The following is a 20,576-nucleotide window of genomic DNA, read 5'->3' on the forward strand; positions in this document are numbered from 1 at the left end:
TTTCGCAAAAGAACACTACACTGTATTGTGTACTGTGTACACCACCAGGAAAGTAGTAGCAACTGCACTAGGGGTGCACGGTACTGTGTACACCAACAGAAGTGTAATAACAACTATGGGTGCACTGTATGTATTGTGTACACCACCAGGAAAGTAGTAGCAACTGCACTAGGGGTGCACGGTACTGTGTACACAAAAAGAAGTATAATAACAACTATGGGTACACTGTATGTATTGTGTACACCACCAGGAAAGTAGTAGCAACTGCACTAGGGGTGCACGGTACTGTGTACACAATAAGAAGTATAATAACAACTATGGGTTCCAATGTATGTATTGTGTACACCACCAGGAAAGTAGTAGCAACTGCACTAGGGGTGCACGGTACTGTGTACACAAAAAGAAGTATAATAACAACTATGGGTACACTGTATGTATTGTGTACACCACCAGGAAAGTAGTAGCAACTGCACTAGGGGTGCACGGTACTGTGTACACCAACAGAAGTTTAATAACAACTATGGGTGCACTGTATGTATTGTGTACACCACCAGGAAAGTAGTAGCAACTGCACTAGGGGTGCACGGTACTGTGTACACCAACAGTTGTGCAATTACAACTATGGGGGCACTGTATGTATTGTGTACACTGCCAGGAAAGTAGTAGCAACTGCACTAGGGGTGCACGATACTGTGTACACCAACAGGAGTTTAATAACAGCTATGGGTGTACTGTATTGACCACCAGAAAAGTATGAGCAACTGCACTATGGGTGCACAGCACTGTATACTGTGTACACCGCCTGAAGTCTATTAGAAACAGTGCACCAGGAACTGCCTGCAGTCAGATATAGCTAAATCGGATACAGTGGATATATATATATATATATATATATATATATATACAAGAGTTGTATACATATATTAAATACACTGCAGCTAGCTGAATCATCTGCCTGCCTGAAGTATATTAGAAAGAGTACACCAGGAACGGCCTGCAGTGAGATATAGATAAACTGTATGTAATATATATATATATATATATATATATATATATATATATATATATATATATATATATATATATATATATATACATACATATATATATATATATATATATATATATATATACATATATATATATATATATATATATATATATATACATATATATATATATTAAATACACTGTAGTTAACTGAATCGCCTGCCTGAAGTATATTAGAAACAGTACACCAGGAACGGACTGCAGTCAGATCTAGCTAAACTGGATATATATATATATATATATATATATATATATATATATATATATATATTACAAGACTGACTGTGTATATATATATATTAAATACACTACAGCTAATACTGTAGAAAACCGTATTAATTATACGAAAATCGAACGTTGTGTTCACGTACGACAAAAAGTTTATAGTCTGCAGATCCAGCTTTTGCCGTACGAAAAATCGGAATCGGCTGTTGAAAAGCACCATAATCGTCAGATCGTTTGTCGGATGAAATTTTACTTCTGATTTTTGTATTGTGAGTACGAGGCTTTACAAACGACTCCTACTTACAAACGGAGGGAGACAACAGGAAGTGGGAGGAAAATTCACTTCTGATATGCCGCGTACACGCGCTTGAGATCCAGCTCTCAAATTTTTGTCGGAATGTCCGATAGAGCCTACATACGTCGGAATTTCCAACAACAAGCTCCCATCAAACATTTGTTGTCATGGGAAAAAGGTGTCTCCACTGATGCTTTATCACCAATCCTTGTTTCTACAACAACCCAAAGTTTTCAAAATCCAATTGTCATTGGGACAGAAAGTGAGGTAAAATCTTCCGAACAGGGGCACAGACAGCAAAACAAACGTCACAGGGGTGTTAACCCTTCCCAATGCAGCTAGCTGAATCATCTGCCTGCCTGAAGTATATTAGAAAGAGTACACCAAATTGTTTTTTTTTGGCTGGAGCTACACTTAACAAATGTATCTGTTCCGACTTACATACAAATTCAACTTAAGAACAAACCTACAGACCCTATCTTTTTTGTGACCCAGGGACTACCTGTAAAGAACTATGCTACATGTTAGGTTAAAGTGGAACTATCCTTAACAGCTAAGGCCCCTTTTACATGGGGCGGATCCACTCAGCGGATTCCACTAGCTCAGCAGGGGGGATCCCTCTGTTGATCCCTACTGAGCAGGTGGATGACAGGTCTGTGTCTACTCACTGTGCAGGGACGGACCTGTCAGAGCCCCGCTGTTCTCTATGGGAAGATCAGATGAAAGCGGACAGCCTGTCTGTTTTCATCTGATCCCATCTGATCCAATCAGCTGGACGGATGGCGAACGTATTGCCATCCGTCTGTTTTCAGTGGATCTTGTCGGATCGGATCGGATGGCAGGCAGGTGTCAGTGGACACATCTCCGCTGGCATCTGCCTGCCCTTACAAGTCAATGGGAGGCCAGCTCAGATCCCCTGAAAAACAGACAGGCGGATCTTTGCAGGCCGATCGTGTGAAAGGGGCCTAAGGGAGCTGCCATCTCAGCCTCTGTTTGGTTTGCCATTGATATAGTGCTGCACATGTGATCAGTTATGACACCAGCTATTTGATGGCTTGACAGTTTGACTGCGAGCAGAAGAAACTGTGACGGTTATCAATAATGGAATACTTTGAATACCTAAGACATGAGAGAGATCATTGTTCCTGATGACATGTCTGTCACGTCACTAGGCAGAACAGGGAAATGCCTTGTTTACCTAGGCATTTCCCCGTTCTGCCTCTCCCCGCCGCGATCGCGGACCACCGGCGGACATCGAGTCCATGGGACCCGTGGTGCGCCCGCTAGCCTGCTCTGAAGGAGGGACATACGGATATGCCCATTTGCCCACCTGTGCCATTCTGCCGACATACATTGGCATGCGGTGGTTGGCAAGTGGTTAATTGTAATGTGCCTATGTACACAGGCGCGTAAACAAGCGGCGTGCATTCTTCAGTGAAAAAAAAAAGTCTGCATTTTTGGTCAATAATTTACACCTCATGCGTGTAATTGCGAACAAATATGCGCAAATACCCATTTACATAATGTGCAGAACAAGAACGTGAGAATAGGTTTTCACGCATTTGAGCGAAAATGCGTGAATGCATATGCGCGAAAATACGCGTAAATACATACAAAGATAAAGTCTGAAAAAGTAGATGCTCAAACGGGAGTATCGTGTGCAAGAGGCCTAAATGGGCCAGCTGCAGGGGAAGGAGGAGGGTCAAACTTCCAGCTGAGTTTGCTGTGGCAAACTCAGCTGGAAGTGGGAGTGGGTACCGGTCAAAACCAGGTACCCACTCCCCCCCCAAAAGGTGCCAAATGTGGCAATGGGGAGGGGGGGGGGGTTGCAGACAAGTTTGGCTTCCCCTTTTGGGTGGGGCTTGCTTCAAGAAAACTGCAAAGACTTTCCTATATTAGGTGCAGGACTTTTTAAACGGCCTGCAAAGTGCTACAAATGCTTTATTGAATTCCCCCAAAGTGTTTTCTAGAAGGCCTGGTGCTATAAGATATGTGAATTGAACTTTTCTTTTTTTTTTTTTTATTGAACTTTTAGTAGCAAGACAGAAAAAAAAACAGTGTACATATCTGAACTGAGCCTTTTATATACAGGTTTACTTCACCCTTAACGCATACCTCCCAACTTTTTGAGATGGGAATGAGGGACGCCTATCAAGCATTTTATATACATTTATATAGATCAGACTAAAATGAGAGACAAATGAGGAGGAAAGAGGGACAGAGGGACATTGCTCCAAATCAGGGACAGTCCCTTGAAATGAGGTACAGTTGGGAGCTATGCGTAATGTCTCACTGTAAATATTGGAAAAACAGAGTTATTGCATTAGTTATGTATCGGGACGATGCTGAAACTGACCTTGGGAAGAAATGTCACAGAATACCACCAATACAAAGTGATGGCTGCAATCCCTTTTGCCCATAACAAAGATGGCCGATGGTGAGTTGGTGACACAGCTCACGCTCCAATGACCCGCCCTAAGGATCTGGTGTGATAACGTCAGCGCACTTCCGTTCAGTCCTTTCCTCTTTTACTCCGGCTGCCGTGCGGGTAGGTGTGAGGAGAGCGGGCTGTTGGATCGGAGATAGCGGGCTGTGTGCGCCCTGTACTGGGCGGTCTGATTGGCTGAACCGTCTAGTAGAGGCCGGGGGGAGGTGAGGGCTCCGGAGAGGAGGCCGATCTGCTCCCAGTACTGGCGGAACACAGGGCCTCATCCCCGCACATGGCGCTGGCCTGCTTCATACTGCATCCAGGGGGTCCCTTACTGATCTGTACGGGACATTAGAGTCAGCGTGCCTGTCACCATTGTAACTTTACGGAATAGCCCCTTGTATGTTATGGGAGTGAAGCAGTAATAACTCTACTGGTTGAGTTGACAGGGGCACCACCCGTCACACTTATGTATTCAGTGGGATCATGACACCTCCAGCTGAAAGCATGCTTCATCGTGCTTGTATGTGTTCTCTTCACCATTGTTTGGGGGAATAAAGGCATCCATATCGCAGTGGGTCGCTTTTCAAAGGCTTTCCCGTGTGAAACTAGCTGTAATCTGTGTCTTGGCAAGCAGCTGGAAGAATACCCGAAATTCATGTAAAGATATACATTTTACAGCAGCTGCTAAAAACTAGTGTGTACATGTATGTGTGTGTATATATATATATATTTATTTATTTGAGGGTAGGGACTGATGTGAATGTACAATGTATATGTAAAGCGCTGCGTAAATTGACGGTGCTATATGCACATTTTTATCTATCAAAAAGTGTTTCCCAGCATTACACCTTTCATCTGATTTCTAAATTGCTGCAGCTATAAATTCCAAAAGCCAATATAAAGGAATAGTAGTGGTAAAAAAAGCACTTAAGGGTTTAACCAATCTTGTTTTTTCGTACAATTCTCCATAAATTAATTAAAAATATGTGTGTGTGTGTGTGTGTGTGTGTGTGTATGTATGTGTGTGTGTATATATATATATATATATATATATATATATATATATATATATATATATACTCTCTATCAGGTAATAAGTAGGCCCCTTTCACACTTGTGTGACTTGAGTGAGACAGCAAAGTCTCTTGACAAGTCTTAGCCCGTGACTTCCAGTGAGTACCATTCAGATCTGTGTGACTTCAAGTCAGTCCCTGTACTACTTTGGTCCAACTTTGAGGGCCATAGACCTCAAATTTACACAGGCATTCCCCGAAATCGCGTAACTTTTAAGTTGCGGCAGTGTGAAAGGGGCCTTACTGCTGAAACAGCCCTGACCCATTGAGCCCATGAGCACCACTAGACCTCTGGAGGTTTGTTGTATCTGGCACCAAGCCATTAGTAGCAGGTCCCTTGAGCCCTCGTTCACACTGAGGGCTGGTTTGAAATCGGCTGAACCCCTCTGCAGACAGCTCCGCTCCCCCTTGTCTACCTTAGCCCCTGGGTCTCAAGGCTCAGGGCACTGACCCTCAGCTTGAGGGTCGGTATCAGTTTATAATCTATACCCTTATAACATGTTTTGTTTTTTAATGTGAACTTCTATCTTATTTTTCATGTCCCCTGCATGGGAATTTATCTGGTTTCCCACTTTTTTTTATATATCAATAAAAACATTGTACCAAAAATCAGCTGAACTCACACAATTTCAAACTGGCATTTCAGTGTATGTTCAGGGGGCGTTTTGAGAGATATCTGTGCAGGTTCATGCACAGATGTCTATTCAAATTGCCCCCAAAAATAGTGCAGGAACTACTTTTGGGAATCGGTGCAGCATCGCACTGATTGGGACAGTGCCGTTGCAGGCAATAGGCTCTAATTTGGCATGCTATTTGACTTGTCAAATCACGTGGATGTGAACGTTGGGTTTCTGACCTAGGTTAGGCCCTGAAGGCCCGGAAAAATTCAGAAAAAAAACCTTTTTTTGCTTCTTCCCGAAAAATTGAAAAATGAAAAAAAAAATTGTGGAATATTTAATTTTAACATGATGAATAAAATATTTTAAGACTGGGTGTTCACCTTAAGTTTTTAGAAATTCCTAATTGTGATGACAGACAAAAAAGAGTAGCTACAGAAGCAGAGACGGATACTGACAATTTCAGCTCAGAAAATTATTAAATGTCCATTGAAACTTAGTCCCACTCTCAACACTTCCCCCATCTTCAATTCTTTTTATGAGAATGGGGTTCTTATTTTTATTTAATACCGTGTAGAGGAAATATGAAAAATTGTTACTTTTTTGGTTTTGAAAATAGTTTTGTGGAGGCTTTTTGACTGTTCCACATAAACTAGTAAGCAGTTCAGGAGATTGTTGCTCCCTTTGTTATAAATTATTATAAAAAAGTAAATTCTGTTTGTGGCTACACTATATTTTTAATATGCTAGTTGTGATAATTTTATGCCAAGTCAAATTGTCCATAGTCATATTTTATGTTCCTAAAGTAACAGAATGACTTTCAATCTTAAAAAGACAAAAAAGTGCTAATGTAGTATTTTTTTAATTTTCTGAAAATTTCCGTTTTTTTCCCCCAAAAAATGAAAAAAAAACTTTTCTGCGCTTCAAAATTTCCAGAAATTTTATATCTCTAGCCCTACTACCTCCTGAGATTGCTGTGATGTAATAGTGTTACTAAGCCACAACTTTGTAATGTGTATGTGCATGCACTGGGGTTTTAAAGATGGCGGCACAGAAAAGGGGCAGGGAGAAGGTGTTCAGCAAGCATTTGATTTCCACAATAAGATCATGCCTGAAGTTAAGCTTTAATATGAAGGAAACCACTTGTGCAGTTATAGCCCAATATTGTGATGCAGTTTAAGTTGTCTTTAATGTGCCTTTTTTTTTTTTTTGTTTTAATCTAGGAAAGCAAGAAGGCGCCAACATGCAGATCTTCGTAAAAACCCTTACTGGGAAAACAATCACACTAGAGGTTGAGCCCAGCGACACTATTGAAAATGTTAAGGCAAAAATCCAGGACAAGGAAGGTAAGAAGCATGACTGAAATGTTAACTTATGCAATGTTCACAGTTGTAGCTTTAGTCTTTAATAGTCATTAACAGTACGTTGAACTGCTCGGTGGAATGAGAACACTTTCTTTACGCTTGCACTAGTGGATTACTTTTCAGCTTCATTTTAGTGGCTGTTTTAGCCCTGTAAAGTTGGCAATGCCATGTGTTCAGCAGCACTGCCTGCCAAATGTGACGCTGCACCGATGCTTTGTGGCAAAAATGATATGCCCTATGTGTAGAACCACCCCCCCCTACAGTTTCTGTATTAGATTTTGAGGGAAGGGTAATGTGTACCTAGACATGTTTAATTTCTAATTGGTTAACTCTGTTGATCCACAAGAAGTTTTTACTTTGCCTTTGAGCAATGATCATCTTCAAGTCTGTTTTCTCTATCACTGGACCGGTGTTTGCTCATGGTCTGTCTACCCAATCCATTTTCTTAATCTTCCTCCTTGGTATTCCCACCCAGCACCCCAGTCTATGTCAGTCTCCTGGTTTTTTTTTTTTTCCAATAGTGTACAATTCCACTGATCCCTATATTCCTTTATCGGTTTCCACTTTGTTCTCCATTGTACGTGATCAGTTTCTTCTGTCTCTAGCATAGGCTCAATGGTCAGCTGCTTCTACTACTTCCATTCACCTCCGCCTCTATGTTCTCACAGCTTAATTAGCTCCCCCTCCCCAGTGCCTCATTTCCACATGCTCCACTAGGGCTGGGAGATTTTCTTAAAAAAAAAAAAATCTTCAATTCTCTTTAAAAAAAAAAACTCGATTCACGTTTCGAATCTTTTTTTTTTTTTCTTTGGAAACCGTGCCGGTCCTGAGGCGCTGCAGGCATGAGCTTTTAGGCGAGGCCGCGGCTTCGGCCTAGTCCGCGGCGTCCGGCCTCGCGGACTAGGCCGAAGCCGCGGCCTCACCTAAAAACTCCTTGCCCGCAGCTCCTCAGGACCGGCGCGATGGGCATGAGTTTTTAGGCTAGGCCGCGGCTTCGGCCAGACGCCGCGGACTAGGCCGAAGCCGCGGCCTCGCCTAAAAACTCATGCCCGCAGCGCCTCAAAATCGGCTTGGTGAAAAAAAAAAAAAAAAATCGATTTGCTTAAATTTTGAATCGATTTGACCTCTCAACTCGATTCAAGATTTAAATCGATTTTTTTTTTTTTTTTCCCAGCCCTATGCTCCACACATGTCCATTTTCAACACTGGCTGAGCAAGTTTGACATTTGGGCATACAGTGGGGACGGAAAGTATTCAGACCCCCTTAAATTTTTCTCTGTTATATTGCAGCCATTTGCTAAAATCATTTAAGTTCATTTTTTTTCCTCATTAATGTACACACAGCACCCAATATTGACAGAAAAATACAGAATTGTTGACATTTTTGCAGATTTATTAAAAAAGAAAAACTGAAATCACATGGTCCTAAGTATTCAGTATTCTAATAACAGCCATGAATCTTTTTGGGAAAGATGCAACAAGTTTTTCACACCTGGATTTGGGGATCCTCTGCCATTCCTCCTTGTAGATCCTCTCCAGTTCTGTCAGGTTGGATGGTAAACGTTGGTGGACAGCCATTTTTAGGTCTCTCCAGAGATGCTCAATTGGGTTTAAGTCAGGACTCTGGGCCATTCAAGAACAGTCACGGAGTTGTTGTGAAGCCACTCCTTCGTTATTTTAGCTGTGTGCTTAGGGTCATTGTCTTGTTGGAAGGTAAACCTTTGGCCCAGTCTGAGGTCCTGAGCACTATGGAGAAGGTTTTCTTCCAGGATATCCCTGTACTTGGCCGCGTTCATCTTTCCCCTGATTTCAACCAGTCGTTCTGTCCCTGCAGCTGAAAAAACCCCCCACAGCATGATGCTGCCACCACCATGCTTCACTGTTGAGAGAGTATTGGACAGGTGATGAGCAGTGCCTGGTTTTCTCCACACATACCGCTTAGAATTAAGGCCAAAAAGTTCTATCTTGGTCTCATCAGACCAGAGAATCTTATTTCTGTGTTTTTTTTTTTTTTTTTTTAAGCAAACTCCATGCGGGCTTTCATGTGTCTTGCACTGAGGAGAGGCTTCTGTCAGGCCACTCTGCCATAAAGCCCTGACTGGTGGAGGGCTGCAGTGATGGCTGCCTTTCTACAACTTTCTCCCGACTGCATCTCTGGAGCTCAGCCACAGTGATCTTTGGGTTCTTCTTACCCTCTTTACCGCTCACTTTGGCTGGATGGCCAGCTCTAGGAAGGGTTCTGTTCCTCCCAAACGTCTTCCATTTAAGGATCATGGAGGCCACTGTGCTCTTAGGAACCTTAAGTGCAGCAGAAATTTTTTTGTAACCTTGGCCAGATCTGTGCCTTGCTACAATTCTGTCTCTGAGCTCTTCAGGCAGTTCCTTTTGACCTCATGATTCTCATTTGCTCTGACATGCACTGTGAGCTGTAAGGTCTTATATAGACAGGTGTGTGGCTTTCCTAATCAAGTCCAATCAGTATAATCAAACACAGCTGGACTCAAAGGTGTAGAACAGGGATATGCAATTAGCGGACCTCCAGCTGTTGCAGAACTACAAGTCCCATGAGGCATAGCAAGACTGACAGCCACAAGCATGACACCCAGAGGCATGATGGGACTTTGCAACAGCTGGAGGTCCGCTAATTGCATATTCCTGGTGTAGAACCATCTCAAGGATGATCAGAAGAAATGGACAGCACCTGAGTTAACCATTTGCCGACCGCTGTCAGCTAGCTGGGATATCCGTGATCGTGTCACGGAGCTAAAGAATGGGGAGATGCCGATGTAAACAGCATTTCCCCGTTCTGCCTAGTGACAGGACACCGATCGTCTGCTCCCTGTCATCCGGAGCATCGATCAGTGTCATGTCTCTGCTAGTCCACCCCCCCCCCCCCCCCCCCCCCACAGTTACAATCACTCCCTAGGGACACACTTAACCCCTCCCAGCTCCCTAGTGGTTAACCCCTTCACTGCCAGTGACATCTTTACAGTATCATCAATGCAATTTTATAGCATTAATCGCTGTATTATCAGTGGTCTCAAAAATGTGTCAAAATTGTCCGATGTGTCCACAATAATGCCGCAGTCACGATAAAAATCGCTGATCGCCGCCATTACTAGTAAAAAAAAAAAAATGTATTAATAAAAATGCCATAAAACTATCCCCTATTTTGCAGACGCTATAACTTTTGCGCAAACCAATCAGTAAACGCTTATTGCAATTTTTTTAAATTTATTTATTCCCCCCCAAAAATGTCGAATACAAATCGGCCTAAACTGAGGGAAAAAAAATGTTTTTTTATATTTTTGGGGGATATTTATTATAGTAAAAAATAATGCGTTTTTTTTTTTTTTCAAAATTGTTTCTATTTTTTTGTTTATAGCGCAAAAAATAAAAACCGCAGAGGTAATCAAATACCACCAAAAGAAAGCTCTATTTGTGGGAAAAAAAGTACGTCAATATTGTTTGGGAGCCACGTCGCACGACTGCGCAATTGTCAGTTAAAGTGACGCAGTGCCGAATTGCAAAAAGTGCCCTGGCCAGGAAGAGGGTAAATTTTTCCGGGGCTGAAGTGGTTAAATATGAGTGTCACAGCAAAGGGTCTGAATACTTAGGGCCGTGTGATTATTTCAGTTTTTATTTTTTTAATAAATCTGCAAAAATGTCAACAATTCTGTGTTTTTATGTCAATATGGGGTGCTGTGTGTACATTAATGAGGAAAAAAAAAATTAACTTAAATGATTTTAGCAAATAGCAGCAATATAACAGAGTGAAAAATTGAAGGGGGTCTGAATACTTTCCGTCCCCACTGTACATGTGTGGAAATGTTATTTCTGTATGGGCACCAATCTTGAGATCCTTAAAGTGGTTGTAAACCTAGTTACACCACTTGTACCTACAATAAGGCTTACTTGTAGGTACTGTAAATATCTCCTAAGCCTGCACGGTTTAGGAGATATTTACCATATACGCTTGCACCAACGTCATCGGCACATGCGCAGTGAAGAAACGGCCCCCTTGTACTGTTTCATCAGCAGCCGTGCCATGACCGACGGCTCCAGCGCACACGGGATTGACGTCATCGCGGCTCTGGTCAGTCAGTGCCGGAGCCCGCGAACCTGGAAATGACTCCGGGAGACGTCGCTGGTCACAGCAGTGTACAGGGACTGCTGCAGCAGCAGCTTTGATCTAAGGTAATTCTTTCACAATGAGCTAGTATGCGTTGCATACTAGCTCATTATGCCGTTGTCTTGCAGGGGTTTTTCTATATTTTTTTGGGTTTACAACCACTTTAAATGGTATGCTTTTTTGTGAAAAACTGAACAAGACATGGTAGTGTTGCCTTACAACGTATTAGTTGCCCCGCTGTATATAAGTAGGGAAGACTTGTCTAATTTAAAGGTTTACATTTCAGGTATTCCTCCTGACCAGCAGCGTCTGATCTTTGCTGGCAAACAGCTTGAAGATGGACGTACACTGTCGGACTACAATATCCAGAAGGGTAAGATTCAGTTTTATACTGACCTATATTTAAGTTTATTACAACTTCTGTCTGATCTAAATATGTTAACGTTTTAGAGTCCACCTTGCATTTGGTGTTGCGTCTTCGTGGTGGTATCATTGAGCCTTCCCTCAGGCAACTTGCCCAGAAGTACAACTGTGACAAGATGATTTGCCGCAAGTAAGTTTTTTTCTAGACCTATGTAGATTAAATTGCATTGCTGAGGTAGACATGTTTAACAACTTTCTGCCCGCATGGTGTCATAAGACTTTGCAGTTGTGTGCATATACACATACACACAAAAAAGCATTTAGTCAGCCACCAATTGTGCAAGTTCTCCCACTTAAAAAGATGAGAGAGGCCTGTAATTGTCATCATAGGTATACCTCAACTATGAGAGACATAATGTGAAAACAGATCCAGACAATCATATTGTCTGATTTTTGAAAGAATTTATTTGCAAATTATGATGGAAAATAAGTATTTGGTCACCTACAAACAAGCAAGATTTCTGGCTCTCACAGACCTGCTTCGTCTTCTTCTTTCAGAGGCTCCTCTGTCCTCCACTCATTATCTGTATTAATGGCACCTGTTTGAACTTGTTATCAGTATAAAAGACATCTGTCCACAACCTCAAACAGTCACACTCCAAACTCCACTATGGTGAAGACCAAAGAGCTTTCAAAGGACACCAGAAACAAAATTGTAGACCTGCACCAGGCTGGGAATCTGCAATAGGCAAGCAGCTTGGTGTGAAGAAATCAACTGTGGGAGCAATAATTAGAAAATGGAAGAAATACAAGACCACTGATAATCTCCCTCGATCTGGGGCTCCACGCAAGATCTCACCCCGTTGGGTCAAAATGATCACAAGAACGGTGAGCAAAAATCCCAGAACCACACGGGGGGACCTAATGAATGACCTACAGAGAGAGAGCTGGGACCAACGTAACAAAGGCTACCATCAGTAACACACTACGCCGCCAGGGACTCGGATCCTGCAGTGCCACACGTGTCCCCCCCTGCTTAAGCCAGTACATGTCCGGGCCTGTCTGAGGTTTGCTAGAGAGCATTTGGATGATCCAGAAGAGGATTGGGAGAATGTCAGATGAAACCAAAGTAGATCTGTTTGGTAGAAACACAACTAGTCGTGTTTGGAGGAGAGAGAATGCTGGGTTTCAACCAAAGAACACCATACCTACTGTGAAGCATGGGGGTGGCAACATCATGCTTTGGGGCTGTTTCTCTGCAAAGGGAACAGGACGACTGATCAGTGTACATGAAAGAATGAATGGGGCCATGTATTGGGAGGAGGTTTGCACTCAAAATCTCACATCGGCAAGGGCATTGAATATGAAACATGGCTGGGTCTTTCAGCATGACAATGATCCCAAACACACCGCCCAGGCAACGAAGGAGTGGTTTTAAGAAGCATTTCAAGGTCCTGGAGTGGCCTAGCCAGTCTCAGATCTCAACCCCATAGAAAACCTTTGGAGAGAGTTGAAAGTCCGTGTTGCCCAGCGACAGCCCCAAAACATCACTGCTCTAGAGGAAATCTGCATGGAGGAATGGGCCAACATACCAGCAACAGTGTGTGACAACCTTGTGAAGACTTACAGAAAACGTTTGACCTCCGTCATTGCCAACAAAGGATATATAACAAAGTATTGAGATGAACTTTTGATATTGACCAAATACTTATTTTCCACCATATTTTGCAAATTCTTTCAAAAATCAGACAATGTGTCTGGATTTGTTTCCACATTTTGGCTCTCATAGTTGAGGTATACCAATTACAGGCCTCTCTCATCTTTTTAAGTGGGAGAACTTGCACAATTGGTGGCTGACTAAATGCTTTTTTGCCCCACTGTGTGTAGATATATATAGATATAAATATCTATATAGAGAGAGATTAAAATAAAAAAAAAAAATATATATATATATATATATATATATATATATATATATATATATATATATATATATATATATATATATATATATATATATAATATTTTCTCTCTCTCTATCCCATCCCTGTCCCCCGACCCCAAATAGCCTCTCCAGAGGGGGTCTGAAGTAAACACTGACATTTTTTGCGCACGTGAAGAAGCGAACGCTTATGTAGGTTGCACCACATGTGAGGTATCGCCGCAAACATTCTAGCACTAGAACTTCTCTAACTCTAAACTGGTAACCTGTAAACCTTTTTAAAGCGTTGCCTGTGGATATTTTTAAGTACCGTACTTTGGAGCCATTCCATGTTCGTGCACAACTTTAAAGCATGACATGTTTGGTATCTTTTTACTCGGCATAACGTCATCTTTTATCCATCCATTTTATGCATGTTTTACCGCACGTTGATTTGCATTTTAGCACACTTGTAAAATGCAGGTCAACGCATACACAAACCATTTTTTTTTTTTTTTTTTTTTCTTTTTGTGTCCTTTTTCGTAGTACAACACTGTGTTTGCCGTAAGTAAGGCCCCTTTCAGACGGGCAGATCTGCCTGCTCAGCAAACATGGACACAGCCTGCTTTCCTCTATGGCTGGTCGGATGTGAACGAACCACCTGTCCATTTCCATCCACCAGACAGATGGGTAATGGATCCCCATCTGTCCGTTTTTATTGGATGCAGGCAGGTGTAAACGGACCCATGTCCGTTTACATCTGCCTCCCCATAGAGAACAATGGGTGGTCCAAGTGGGTCTGCCAGCAAAATCGACAGGCGAACCCGATTGGTCTGATCGTGTAAAAGGGGCCTTACCGTTATCTTCTGGTGCATGTCCTGATTTCCTAGCCCCATTCCCATTTTCCCCCTTTTCCCAACTATACACTGAACCCTCATGTTTGAGTGATATTGCGGGATGATCTCAGTATATATTAAGTATATATTATACTTAACCACTTTCCACCGGCCGTACACATATTTGCGGCCGGTGGGATTTAATGCCGAGCAGCTGCTTATTTGTAGCCCTGTGTAAACGACTTGCTGTGCTGAGCGCGCTGCCATAATGGTGACTGACAGGTACTGTAAGGCTCCCAATGCATACTTGCGTTTGGGAGCTTTCTGCTCATGTGACTGAAGTGACAGCCAATTGCCTCCTCCCGGCATTTAAAACCTCTTAAAGGGCCTGGAGGCGGCTGAGAGAAGGGGGTTAATCACATTCTATATTGGGGTTCTGGCTACTATTCATTGTTACCTCTCTTTTTTTTTTTTTTTTTTTTTTCCCTTACCTACCGGATGCACATATGTACTGTTTATACATGTCTGTGCTTTGTTTAAAACATAATAAAAACAATTAAAAGAGGAGCAGGCGGATGTGGACAGAGCGTGCTTTCCTCTATGGGCGGTCAGATGGAAATGGACCACCTGTCCGTTTCCATCCGACTGTGATCCAATCCGCCCATCCGTCTGTTTTTAGCATGTCCGTTGACATCTGCCACTTTTTTTTTTTTTTTTTTCCTACATCCACTACCAATGCAAAACATACTGTCCGTTTTTTACATCAGTTTTTCTTCTTCCCTTTTTTTTTTTTTTTTTTTTTTTTTTTCCAGGAGAAAAATAGGGCTTTGATCCATTTAAAAAAAAAAATGGATGTTGATGGAAGCAGATGTAAATAGATCATCATCCATTTTTCCATAGGGATGCATTGATATGTGTTTTTCGTCCATTAACGGATAAAATTAAAACATGGACAAATGGAACACCTGTGTGAAAGGGGCCTTCACGTTGAACACGGCTTTAAAAATTGTGCAATTTCAGACGAAGGTGCACAATTTCCAACCGCATTGTCGGGTCCAACTAGATCGACATCTGTGTGGCTTCATGCACAGATGTCTATTCAAGTCACACCCAAAATCTGCAAAAGTAGTGCAGGAAGTACTTTTGAAAATCAGTTCGGCGCCACAAAGTCGGTGTCGCACCGATTGGAATGGCGTCATTGCCAGGAATAGGCTGCGACTTGTCATGCTGTCATTACTGCAATGTGAACAAGGGCTTAGTGTCAGACTGGCCTGATTGGGTGCTGAAACCACCTACCGATGCACCCTGCATTTTGTATTTCTGTCTTTTCAATGTGATTAAAAAAAAAAAAAAAAAAAATGTTTTATCACTATGCAATGAATATCTGGATGACTGACCAGGGGGTTGGTGCTTTTGTTTGAGATTCTTTTGGATCAGCATGAAAGGCATTTTCAGATGTCCACAATGGCACCACGGCACTATATTTTGGTGCACATGTCCTATAATTCCATTACATTTGTTTTGAATTTAGCTGTTAAAAAGCAGTCTAATACTATCGCCCATTATTTAGTGTTCGGGTTATTTTAGGATTTATGTTTTTTTAGTAGGTTTTAGTACGCCATTAAAAAGTCTTAATTGCATCATGCACTGACCCAGCCACACACAATATTGGATAACTCGTTCAGCTGCTGCCAGAGTACATTTACAGCACCTAGTAGCTGTGGTAGTAGTAATTATACATTCTTTTAATTTTGTATTTTTCTTACATTTTGGTTATTTTGTCAGTTTCTTTTGTGATTTGATCTGACTTTTTTTTTTTATTTTCTCTTTTTAGATGCTATGCTAGGCTCCATCCTCGTGCTGTAAACTGTCGCAAGAAGAAGTGTGGACACACAAACAACCTGCGTCCCAAGAAGAAGCTCAAATAAACAATTTATCAACTAGTATTGATTTTTGAGAAATAAAAATATTAAATTTGAAAGGCTCTAGTTGCGTTCATTAAACTGTCAGTAGAATGTGCAAACATCTAGCATAATGCAGTCCAGGTGGTTAGAGTAACATTTTAAAGAAAGCCATGAATGGGCCTTTGTAAGAATCTGAATCTTCACGGTGCAGGCTTGCACCTTGGAGCTAGGTGTGTGCTGTTAAAGAATATTTTTTTTTTTTTTTTTTACTGTCGAAGCCGAATGTCAAGCTGTAAGGATATCATAAGGGCTGGTCTTTGCTATATATACTGCAAAAGACAAGAACAAGAGTATATTGCACTCAACATACTCTTTATTTTATGCAAATTAGGTCCACAATTATTTTGCCAGATTGCAAAGTATATTCTTTACCAAGACCCTAAAAATCATCTGCCATCTAAAACGGCTAAACCTGAGGTAGCCAGGCATTCAACCAGCACACATGGCATAAAAGATTCCCTTCAACACTACTTGTTCATTTCTCATCGATTATCAAATGAGATTACCCCTCTAAGAGCCCTTGCACACTGGGGCGGTTTGCAGGCGCTATTGCGCTAATAATAGCGCCTGCAAACCGCCCCGAAAGTGCCGCTATTTCATTCCAGTGTGCAAGCCCCGAGGGCTTGCACACTGGAGCGATGCGCTGGCAGGACGGTAAAAAAAGTCCTGCTAGCAGCATCTTCGGAGCGGTGTGTATACCGCTCCTGCCCATCTGCAGAGGCGCTTTGCGGTGGTATTTAACCCTTTCTCGGCCGCTAGCGGGGGGTAAAACCTAATAATAGCGGCGTTTTACCGCCGACGCCGCCCCAGTGTGCAAGGGCTCTAAAGCCTAGTACTACTAGTTTGTTTTTGTTTTTGTTTTCATTCAACCCAGCAGGGCTGAACAGGGAAAAAAAAAAGGATGCAATGTTGGTACAGCAAGCACCCCTTCAGTTCTGTTGTGTTCTGATAGGGTGACTGCACCTTCACCAGAACACTCTGGTCAGCGCTCTCAATCAATGGCTGAGAGCCCTGATCAGGAGCCAATCAGCAGACCTTTTTCAGTCATGCATTTCAGCCAGCTCTTGTCGGACTGGCTGCAGTACACACGGGGCTGAGTGTCAGCTGGTTTCTGTTGAACCGGCTGATGCCATCTGACATTTGGCCTGTGTACTAGGGTTTAGCCTTTTAAAAATATCTGGTCTGAGAAGGTGCAGCTGTTCCACATGTCTGCCCAGTGTGAACAGGGAGCTTTTGGCAAGCTTTGTTGAAGCTTACTTTTGCAAAAAAGCTGGTGCATTTGCAACATGTTACAAAAGGTGAACTTCTCCTTTTTAGAGCCCTTTCACACTGAGGCGAAAGGGAGGGGGAGGTGCCGACCTGAGTGTAGTATTAAAATGTTGATAGGATAAAATTAAAAACACTTACAAGATGATAGAAGTTGCATGCTCGTCAAAGTAAAGTGCAGTCCTGGCATTCCACATGGCTCTGCAGGTCCCACCGCTGTTCCGGATAGCTGGAAAGGATTGGGCAGCTGGCTGGAATGGATCAGTGTTTCTCCAGGAACCGTCACTGGTGTCTGATTGGACCAGGGCTGGAATCTTAAGGCAGTTTTCAGGTGTTTTAGTGCTAGAAATAGTGCCTGAAAACTGCCTCCCATGCCACCCGAATGTGAAAGCCTGAGTGCTCTTACAATGGGGCGGTGTGCTTGTGGGATGTTAGAAAAAGTCCTGCAAGTAGCATCTTTGGGGCGGTTTGGGAGCACTGTATACACCACTCCCAAAATGCCCCTGCCAATTGCAATGAATGGGCAGCGCTTCGGAAGTGCTGCTAAAACGAGCGGTGCTTTAGCACTACCACATGGGCAGCCCCAGTGTGAAAGGGGTCTAAAGCAGGGCTAAGGGTTTATCATGTATACCACGGATACATGATAAACTGCAGTTTCTCCAGTGCTGAGAGTTCAGGAAGGAGGAGATTTCTACTACAGCCTGTATACACGCCCACCTGTGTGATGTCAATATCATGTGACCTGGCTAACTCTGAGAACAACTACTGTATTTATCGGCGTATAACACGCACTTTTTTCCCCTTAAAATTGTGGGTGCGTGTTATACGCCGATTGTGACCCTTTTGGTCGTTCTCTGCCGCTTTCGGCCATTCTCGGCGGCTCTCGCAGTCCCGCTGCACCCGAAAGCTGCCGAGAGTGGACGAAAGGCGCCGAGAACGGCGGCGCCATTTTTAAACGACAAGTTTGAAAATGACACAGGGACAAGGCTACAGATGGACACAGGCGACACTGACACTGGCTATAGATGGACACTGACAAGGATGCAATGATGGACAAGGCTACAGATGGACACTGACAAGGCTGCATTGATGGGCATTTAAATGTAAGTTTTTTTTTTTTTTTTCCCCTAAACTTCCCACCTAAAACTTTTTTTTCCTTAAAATTCCCTCCTAAACTTGGGGTACGTGTTATACGCCGATAAATACGGTAAATTGTTCTCTCCAGCATAAAAGACACAACTGAGAATGTATAGGTCGGCTACTCTGCCTGTTTGTTAGCTAGCCTTCCCCAGATACAGTGCAGGGAGGGAAGGATCTGTGCATACAGGATAAAACAGCCTTTTTACAAAATGCAGAGGATTAACCCCTTAAGTTCCACAGTGAGTATAACAAGCCTGCTACACCTCGCATACAGACAGATTTTACTGTTGTGGGATTAGTAACACTTTAACCACTTCAGCCCCGGAAGGATTTACCCCCTTCCTGACCAGAGCACTTTTTACAATTTGGCACTGCGTCGCTTTAACTGCTAATTGCGCGGTCATGCAATGCTGTACCCAAACGAAATTTGCGTCCTTTTCTTCCCACAAATAGAGCTTTCTTTTGACGGTATTTGATCACCTCTGTCATTTTTATTTTTTGCGCTATAAACGGAAAAAGACCGAAAATTTTGAAAAAAAAAAATATTTTCTACTTTTTGTTATAAAAAAAAAAATCCAATAAACTCAATTTTAGTCATACATTTAGGCCAAAATGTATTCGGCCACATGTCTTTGCTAAAAATGTCAATAAGTGTATATTTATTGGTTTGCGCAAAAGTTATAGCGTCTACAAGCTAGGGTACATTTTCTGGAATTTACACAGCTTTTAGTTTATGACTGCCTATGTCATTTCTTGAGGTACTAAAATGGCAGGGCAGTACAAAACCCCCCCAAATTACCCCATTTTGGTAAGTAGACACCCCAAGGAAATTGCTGAGAGACATGTTGAGCCCATTGAATATTAATTTTTTTTGTCCCAAGTGATTGAATAATGACAAAAAAAAATATGAAAAGTTGTCACTAAATGATATATTGCTCACACAGGTCATGGGCATATGTGGAATTGCACCCCAAAATACATTTAGCTGCTTCTCCTGAGTACGGGGATACCACATGTGTGGGACTTTTTGGGAGCCTAGCCGCGTACGGGGCCCCGAAAACCAATCACCGCCTTCAGGATTTCTAAGGGTGTAAATTTTTGATTTTACTCTTCACTGCCTATCACAGTTTCGGAGGTCATGGAAAGCCCAGATGGCACAAAACCCCCCCAAATGACCCCATTTTGGAAAGTAGACACCCCAAGCTATTTGCTGAGAGGCATGGTGAGTATTTTGCAGCTCTCATTTGTTTTTGAAAATGAAGAAAGACAAGAAAAAACTTTTTTTTTTCTTTTTTCAATTTTCAAAACTTTGTGACAAAAAGCGAGGTCTGCAAAATACTCACCATACCACCATATAACTATGGGTGCACTGTATGTATTGTGTACTGTGTACACCACCAGGAAAGTAGTATTAACTGCACTATGGGTACACCGTACTGTGGTACCCATGGTGCATGCTTTGGCCAATCTTCATACAGCAATGCACTTCGCTCCCGTAGTGCATTATGGGCCGTTACGCGCCGCTCAAATTTGGCGCAAACAGCCCATAATGCTCGGTTTTCGACGAACAGGCAAACAATCAATGTTCGACCCTAACAGAAAGCTCATCCTAATGAGAGGGCAATAGAGCCTGCTACCCATGTTAATGAGCCCTTGAAGTTACTGGGCAAGGGGGGTAGAGCAATTCCATAGGAGAGAAATTCTTCAGATGTAAAAATGTGAATCTTGCATTTAAAGGCATTCTTACTGAAGTCTGCAGGAGCCTGACATTTCATCCAGGTGCAATGCTCTGCAGGCTCTTCTGGAAAAAATATTAAACGGTATAATAAATATAGATCCAAAATCAGATTGTATAGTGTATGATCAGGCTAAAGGAGATTGTACAGACTGTTTAATGTA

The 20,576-nt window shown here is 42.4% G+C and overlaps 1 protein-coding gene across 1 annotated transcript; it reads left to right on the forward strand.

Annotated features, from left to right (window-relative positions):
- Nucleotides 1-3,990: 3,990 nt before the first annotated feature.
- UBA52 (ubiquitin A-52 residue ribosomal protein fusion product 1) lies at nt 3,991-16,288 on the forward strand. The gene is made up of 5 exons (XM_073596011.1): nt 3,991-4,118; nt 6,915-7,037; nt 11,474-11,560; nt 11,638-11,740; nt 16,142-16,288. Exons 2-5 carry the CDS (start codon nt 6,935-6,937, stop codon nt 16,233-16,235), a joined length of 387 nt encoding a protein of 128 aa, XP_073452112.1. The 5' UTR covers nt 3,991-4,118; nt 6,915-6,934; the 3' UTR covers nt 16,236-16,288.
- Nucleotides 16,289-20,576: the final 4,288 nt, after the last annotated feature.

The sequence above is a fragment of the Aquarana catesbeiana genome, linkage group LG01 (genome assembly GCF_042186555.1).
Source record: "Aquarana catesbeiana isolate 2022-GZ linkage group LG01, ASM4218655v1, whole genome shotgun sequence".
In the NCBI taxonomy this organism is placed as follows: domain Eukaryota; kingdom Metazoa; phylum Chordata; class Amphibia; order Anura; family Ranidae; genus Aquarana; species Aquarana catesbeiana.